Consider the following 8,723-nt stretch of genomic DNA (forward strand, 5'->3'; position numbering starts at 1 on the left):
TAGGTGATATATCCTCCACTCCATCCCGTTAAGGTTTTCTTCAACCCCAAACAAGCGTCTAAATGAAGCTTGTTCCATGCTAATGACACGTACCACCCCCCCCCCCCCAAATGGTACACCTTCAGATGGAATTAGATTTACCCATGTAGTTAGTTCCGCTATTTACCATTGCCCATCTAGCGCAACAAGTGAATCAGAGATGGCTGATTAAAGTTTGATACTCATACACTAAATGACGTGCTTTACAGGGCTCATTGAGCAATCAAGATATTGAATATTCAAACAGGGATTATCATCAAGAACATCCACAATTTAAAAGTCGAACAAAAAAAAAAAAAAAAAACAATTCCTTGATTTTTAGGTTATGCTGATCTCGCAGCCAAAATCTACACTGCCATGGAGGCCTACCCTACAAACTTCAGAAATCAAGTGTTAACAATCGACATTTAATCACTAAAGCTAACAAAATTCATTGCATTTCATTCAAAAGGCTTGTTCTTTGGAAGCAAGCATGCCCTTTCATCATCTAAATCAAATGTAGCATCTTGTCAAAGCTCAATATTTGCTCCATTGCTTTGTGGAAAATCGACAAACTTCAGCGTATCGTTAATCCTTGCATTGCCTGTAGTCCTTCAGATACCTTGTTCGCTTGAATTGTGCTGATAGCATTGGCAATATTTCCCTGAAATAAAAAAAAGGTTCAACAGATAAACAATTGACTGCAATTAGTTGCATGGCTGAATATATACATTCAGATTGCTTTCTTTAGAAATTTGAAGGCAGGCACAGGTTTGGCATCCAAACAAACAACATTAATAAGGTCTTCCACCATCACAGGCTGGGGCCTGACAACCTATCTACATAGAAGCATATGGCTGAGTTGGAATCTTAATCTATTTGATAATTAACAAGGTTAGCACATACCCTCCAAGCTCCCAGCTTGGAATGGAGAGTTTGCCACTGTGACAGCTCAAACACTCGCTCAGTACGCCAGCTGCAGATCAAACATGGAACTTAATGAATCAAAAATAATGCTTTGACTTGAACTCCATTTGCACAGTATGTACCTTGTCAACTTCAACCCACACCGCTAAACAAAATAAATAGAAGAAAACAACATTCACTTGGCAATGCTTACCTCACAATCATAATTTGATTCATCTGATCCATTTTACAGTCCAGAAGTTTGGAGGTGATTGCTTTGACAATCCAATATTCTACCTCCTCATCTGTGATCTGCATGATAACTTACTTAAACAAGAAGCAACAATTAAAAAAAGTAACAGGCAAGGCAAAAGGACATGCATTACCCGAAGTGTGTCCCTGATGACAGAATATGGAATTTCACCAGAATCATTGGAACTGAGGTCTAGCAACGACATCAACCTCATTTTTGTTATGCAGTCTTCATGAACCAGACCTGTAGATCCCTAGTCATTAGAAAATTAGACAAAACTATGGATGTTCAAAAACTAAAACTCATGCATCATACCATAGCTTTTCAATAATGTAGAATTAGCAGCATGAAAATCTAAGTAGGCATCAAGCCTTTGAGTGAGAAAGATCTTCAACAGCTGGTAAATCAATGCATACTTTCCATCTTTTTCCAGCTGCCCAACAGCAGGCATGTCTAGCAAAGCACACTGCAAGAACATCATAAATCTGAAAACTTATTCCATAAATTGTAAATGGTAATAAGATAGTAAAAAAAAAAAAAAATTGCAACACCAAGAAAGCAGCAGGCACTGAGATCCCACAGATCACATCACAAGCCAGAGGCTACAGCAGAATGAAAGACCAATAGTGGATGCTTCACGCAGGCATATTCAGGTCACCAGTTTCATGATTCACCCGGATTGGGGTAAGCTCGAACCCAACCATGAAACATTGGATTTAAGTTGCCTTCTGGACCTGATCAGGTCATCTGGGGTGGTTGGGTGAAGACAAGAGCCAAAGAAGGGAGAATGAGGGCCTGTCAGGGTTTTCCCATGATCAACCCTGACCAGGCTGCTGTCAGCAAAAGAAATTTCCAGATTCAAGCTAGATGCCAGTGGAGGGTGTCGTAGAGATACTTGGCCCTTCCTCAGTAAGCTTTCTATTGCATATGGAAATTATAACAAGCCCTTTGACAAGACCAAGCTAAGATCTTACAAATAAATCAGCATTGCTTTAACACATATTAGGCTGAGGACATGACATGAAATCTCAAAGTGCAATTGGCAAGCAGGGAGACCACCATGAATGGCCACCATTGAGCTAACGAAAACAGGATCGTTCCAATAGACTTAAGAAAATCCATATCAATAAAAAAACATCCGGTTATGATAAAGAAATTTGCATTCATAGCTGAGGAATGAATCATAAGTCGACGAGAAAAAACCATAGTACCAAATCCTAGGTAATCATGTTAACTTCAAAAATCAATAGCTTCTATATGATTTAGATCCACTCTCTTATAAGTTTATTCAAAATTCAAGTGGACAAATTAACTTTCCATCTTCTTAAGCATATTTGGAATACATGGATTCCCTGCAGCTACGAGACTACCCAAAACAGATCCAACTTTCAATACAACAGATTATCTGAGACTAATCACAACAACTTGCTTTAAAATTGCTTTTAAATTTCAATACAACAGTACCACTCATTTCACAGGCTAAATGCTTTTAAATTGCAGATGTTCCACTTGCATACCTGAAACATGACTGGAGACTTCACAAACTCTATAATAGCATGCACAGCTTCCTCTTTGGCCTCATTCATTGTAAATGACTCCTCACCATCACCAGAAAAAGTCGCTAAATACTTGGTCAAAAAAGCAAAAGAATCTTTGGCCATGCTGTAGATTTACAAAAAAGGAAAGTTCAAAAATCCAGGTGTACAAGAAAAAGGATTAACAATAACTTAGTCTTCTATCTGAATGTGCACCTCTTATTGTCCTTTAAAATGTTAGAGATGGTGAGGAAAAGCTCCCTTTGATCCATTTTTCCAATATTCCACTCTTGCAGAAAATTATCTATTTTTTTGAAAGAAGGTACAATGCTTTCCGTAAGTTTTTCACTGGCTGCCAAATTGAGTGCTTTGCTGTAGACAAGGAACTTGCCGTAGGGATTCTCTAGCAGGTTGTACAAATTGAACAGACTGTTTGAATCATGCAGACATGTAAGAAATAGCCGCAATTGGGGAAAAAAGAACTTCAGTACCAATAGTTAGTTTGCCTTACATCTTCAGGCGAAAAGCAGGTTTATCATTTGGTTGCTGGATAACTTTTGCAGATATAAGCTTTGCCATCTCTAGTGCTTCATCAGGAATACTTGCTCTTGTGACAAGGTTGCAGATAACCGTGAAAATGCATTCCAGGTCTACCAAAAAATAAACAAAGAAAGAAACAACAAACAGTAGGTTTCATTCAAACAAATAAAAAAGCAAATAATTGTCAGCTGAAGGAAACCAATATCTGAGATTTGATTAGCCCATCAGCAAATGCTATGAGCAGAAAGATATAATTATTTGGGAGTCTCAGAATTCTTAGTTGAATTTCATTTTTTCCAATTCAGTCAAATATATTGTTATCGATGAAAGTACAGAAATATATTGGTCAGCGTGGTACTCGAACAAATATGGGTTCTAACAATGCAATAATTTTAAGCTACCTCGAGCAATAAAGCATGACTAGAACAAAAATATAATTCTCCTAAAAACTGAAAAAACAAAAAACAGTCGATCATGTATGCAGGGCAGAGGTGATCCCTGTCGAAACAGTTTTATAGTCATTAAATCAGGCATAAAACAAGCATAAATAAGATGCCATAAAGGAGGAAATATGATGAAATTCTCAGAATCATCAGAATTCTCACAGTTACGTCTCAAATAGTTATTCATAGCTCACCATATTACTCTTTTCAAAACTTTACTGCAATTTATGGAGAAATAATATTATAGATTTTGAAAAATCACAAAACTGCATGATTATTTTAACTTGTTGACCTTCTAGACACAAAACAACCACATAATCATGAGGTAAATGTTCTGGAAATATACCAAAAAGTGATGCATGCCTGTGCATATTTAACTTATGAAGCTATCAAGGTCTTAAATCCCATGAGACAGAGATGTCACGATATCTCTATGAAACGGAATGTCCCGCTGTCCCATCTCGTCCCAATAGCTCTCCTGGTTATACATCCTGATGGATATTCCCTGCCTCTCTCCCCCTCTTATTTCCTTTCTTTCTTTCTTTCCTTCTTTCTTTTTTCTTTTTCTTCCACCTTCCTTCTTTCCTTTTCTTTTTTTTCTATTTCTTATCCTTTTCTTTCTTTTTTTTTTCTTTTTCTTCTTCTTTCTCCTTCTTTTCTTCCATTTGTCCTTCTTTTCCTTTTCTTTTCCCTTCCTTTCTTTCTTTCATTTTTCTTCTTCTTCTTTTCTCACACTTTTTGTCTTTCACCTTCGTTTGTTTCTTTCCTCTTTCTTCTTCTCTTTCTATATGTATAGGTTTCGCAGTCCCAACCCTATCCCAGTCCCGTTTGCTCACAAGAATGAAATGAGACAGCCGGGACGCCCCCCATTTTGTTGACACGTAAAACCTTGGGAGCTATAGTGAAACCTTGTTAATACTAGAATCCTTTAGTTACAAACCGCAGATATTACTTCATTTTTAGAAATCTTCGGTGTAAAGTAATTCTTAATTTGGTTTAAAGAGTTTCCATCATCAAGAATTGTTAGATTTAATTATTAGTAAATCATAACATCTAAGTCTTAGGAAAAAAAAAAGACAGAAAAAAGATGATTTAAACAGCATATTATGACAAGGATATGTGCGCATGCTATCCTGTTTTTGTTCCAAGGACTAATCAGCGAAATACCACACAAGAACACTGATGCTATTTCAATAGAATAGCTGAAAAGAAATCAGAAATACCATTAGCTCCCAAGAAGCAATTGCAATAATAAAAGCTAGAAATTGTTGTAGATAATCCAATTGGCTTGAAAGTGCTTGAACCCATGCAGGAATGTGGTTACAATGCAGTGCATGTGAAGAATCAGACAACAATCCCACACATCAGGACAATGTTGTGCCAAAAGCAGCAAACAAAGAGGTATTCTTAAATAATTCTAATTGGAAATAAACATCAACTCACAGCATGTTATGATAAATCAAATTTCAGTAGACCATTCAGATTTTGAGAAATATAAGAGCACACGGATGTTGAGCATGTTTACTGCCATGATGATCATTCACCTTACTAAAATTTATTGACCTAAGAACTTCTAAATTTCACGGGTAAAAGGCAATAAATATTAAAAAGAACAGAATGATGAGCTACAGATCCCAACTACCAGTCATCCAATCAATACAGTAGTCAACTACAACTGATGGAGGCATACCTTTCTCTGACACTCGTGATACCATCAAATCTGCTGAAGTAAGCATTAGAGATGCCAGATCCAACCATCTACTCGTGATCATACATTCCTGGGCTTCAATACAAAGTCGAGTCACCTGAGGTTCTGCAACCTATCAAAAAGTAAATTAAAAAAAAAAAAAAAAACTATCAGATGCTTCAGTTCTTAATGAGAAGATTCCTCTCCTAACAACAAAATCACAAAACTATCAAGAAATGACAATAATCACACAAGAACTCGGTTTTTAATTCTTTGAACAATATATTAATTCACATCAGCCCATGGAAGGAAATCTCTAAAAGATCATTGGCGAAGCAGTAGGTGCATGAACCCTGCGTATCTGTGCTTTTCCTTGCCTGAAGACTTTACTCAAACTACTTAGAAAATTTTCAAGCACGAAAACCGTTAATGCCTACAAATTGATTCCAGAAGCCTTAACCTCAAATCAATACATCAACCGATGCAAATAATTGGTAAAAGATGTAATTTTTACTTTTGTTTTCGGATCAATTCTACATTGAAACGAAACAACGCCTAAAAAGCAAAAAAAAAAAAAAATCGGAGCTGCTGATTACTTACAAAATTAGAACCATCCAAATTACTCATAGTACAATCCAAGTAACTATTGAATTCAATTCCCTCCTTTCTAAACGGAACACATAAATTCCCAAAAGATCTTACAAAAAAGGGAAATTTAATAGAAATTTTCGAGTAAATATATCTGAGTCCGTACCTCGGGGCCTGCATCAGCCCAGGCGAGCTCTGACGTGAACCGGACCACAGCGAGTACAGGATCTTCCTCTGAAGTAGGCACGATCGTTGTCATTTTGGACCGGAGATGAAGAAGAATACGAAAAGCTGGGTTCGGAGAGTCACGAGACAAACGCTAACAGGACGCCCCAAAACCCTAACCCTAGCTCTCCCGCGAACCAGCCGACGAAGAAGAAGTTGAAGGCGGCCCCCAAATCAACCACTAAATTACACGCCATGTTCCGCGTCCGGTTATCAATCTGTGCCGTCCATTTTCGAGATCCGAACGGTTGGGGGAGCATGGAGTATAGGGCAATCGGGAATGGTGGGCTTTCCACTAGGTTGAGCCCAAAGCCCTAAAACTTTGAGCATGGGCCCATTTTTGCCCCCCAATATAAAGAAATAAAATACCAAACCACAAAGGTTAGGCTGGCCAATTGGCAACCGAATTCTAGCTTAATAATTTAATATTCAACTATCATATCTATCAGTACCAGTGCATGAGACTCCCGTTATTGCAAGATTTGGGAAGAATAGGATGTACCAACTTTTTCTTTGTACGTGGAGGAACTATTAAATTCTTAAATTATTAAAAAAAATATGAATAAATTATTTTATCTAAATATTATTAAAAAAATATTTATTTAAATAAATATAAATTTTCAGATAAATTTTTTATCAATAAAAGAATGAATTTTAAAAAATAAAATAATTTGAAGTAATCAATATTGCATCAGAGAAGGACTTCTTGTCATCTCCAAGCTAACATGCTTCAGATTTCTCGCAAGGAAGCTACCAACGCTATCGAACACAAGAAAAACACTTGCATTCAAATGCCCGCAGAACAAATGCTTAGGTTTGGATTTATGGAGGCTCTTCCTCTTGTGTTCCCCCACTGGTTCACCTGATGATGTTTCTTGGCACTTTCCTTAACCCTTCCTTTTTTGGTAGTAGTTTCGTTCATATTTTCCACATTCACTTCATAATCTGGCATGAGTTATGTACAAAGTCTGGCAAATATTAATACTGCTCAGGAAACTGTTTTAGCTAACTTTGCCTTTTGGATCCTTCTTTATTATTTTTTTAAAAAAAAACTTTGTTCCTGAACTATTCAACTTCGCAATAATAAAAGAAAAAAAGATATACCTTGAAATGGAATATTATTGCACATTTATGATCTATGCTATTTGAAGTCGTCCAAAATTTATATACTAACGATCAGCAAAACGCCAAATGCAAATTATCACATATTTTATGTTTTAAGATTTATTCGGCAAAGAAAGTACTTTTAAATATAATGTTCGATTTAGATACGGAGCAACTCATATCACATCTATCTTCTTTTTTACTGTCTCAATTTTTTTTAACTCCGGGAGTCACGGAGACTTTTGAATTGTTTTGACCAAGGATATGGCACAAAACTAAGGTTTAAAACTAAATTTAAACTTTAACAAGTTGAGATCATGACATCAAGTTGGGAGGGTTAGGTCGGCTGAATTATAGCTACTAAGCTTGATTTCGACTTTGGTTATGTCTAATTTAAGTGGGGTAAAGATCGCGATTGAGTTAGAGAGAAAACAACCACAAAAATGACTACTCGTGATCTGAACACCACATGGTGTGTGAACTAGTTGTGTGGATTGGATTAATTTTGGGATACATAAGGGTCAATCCAAATCAATCCACACTTGCACCCTTGGCATTATGTACAGAAGTGAGTACACTTTCTTTTAACAATATGTTATGCATATAATACTGTGTGTATTAGCAATATAGTATATCATTCCATATGTATATGACTCATATGAGACTTTGACATCAGACTCCTAATAACCTAATTTGCTTAGGCTAGGTGTGCCCAATTATGATAGGATGTCTTTTCTTTGGTACATATGATAGGATGTCTTTATTCAGTCTTTTTGAAGTTCTTCCTGCCTAACAAGAAGAAGAAAACACTTGGTTCCAATTTTTTCCTCACTTTAGACCTGGCATGTCTCTCATGGAGCAGCGTCACAAATGTAAGATGCCAACATTCTTCTTTGGCATGGCCACAAGCTTCAAGGAAGCTCGCTGTTTATGAATTGGAAATCAAACTATTTGGAGAGCCCACCACAACCTTCTAAGGTATTCTCCCATATCTAGATCGTATCCATGATTCGAATATGATAAGATCCATGTCCCTGGGCCCTCCAAAGACGACAAGTGAATTGGATGCAACGTGCATGGTGCGACGTACTTCTCACTTCCTTTTCGATCGACCGCTTCACAGCCGAATTCAATGACCAGCTTGTGTTATCATATCAAGCACGGGGGCCACAAGCGTTGCTCCAGAAAGGGCCTTGGGGATGGAAACAAGAGAGAAACACATGGTACCAGGGGTTTTCTATTTTTATTTCACTTTTATTTGATACATCTTCAGAATTATTTATATTAATATATAAACTTCATATGAAAAAAATAATATATAGATTGGTATAAAATCATAATAATAAAAAAAAATTATTATGGTTGATATATGATTCCTAAAATAGGGTCAAGGACAAGGTCCCAACCTGTCCGATTCGATTAGA

General features: G+C 36.7%; 1 protein-coding gene across 1 annotated transcript; it reads right to left on the minus strand.

Annotated features, from left to right (window-relative positions):
• Positions 1-256: 256 nt before the first annotated feature.
• On the minus strand, positions 257-6,368 carry LOC105046671 (uncharacterized). Its single transcript, XM_010925328.3, has 10 exons — positions 6,137-6,368; positions 5,386-5,515; positions 3,224-3,362; positions 2,929-3,141; positions 2,695-2,839; positions 1,493-1,643; positions 1,311-1,420; positions 1,139-1,236; positions 925-994; positions 257-682 (listed from the first exon to the last, which is right to left on the minus strand). The coding sequence occupies exons 1-10, from the start codon at positions 6,227-6,229 to the stop codon at positions 596-598; spliced, it is 1,236 nt and encodes a 411-aa protein (XP_010923630.1). The 5' UTR covers positions 6,230-6,368; the 3' UTR covers positions 257-595.
• Positions 6,369-8,723: the final 2,355 nt, after the last annotated feature.

Source organism: Elaeis guineensis, chromosome 6, assembly GCF_000442705.2.
Source record: "Elaeis guineensis isolate ETL-2024a chromosome 6, EG11, whole genome shotgun sequence".
NCBI lineage: Eukaryota > Viridiplantae > Streptophyta > Magnoliopsida > Arecales > Arecaceae > Elaeis > Elaeis guineensis.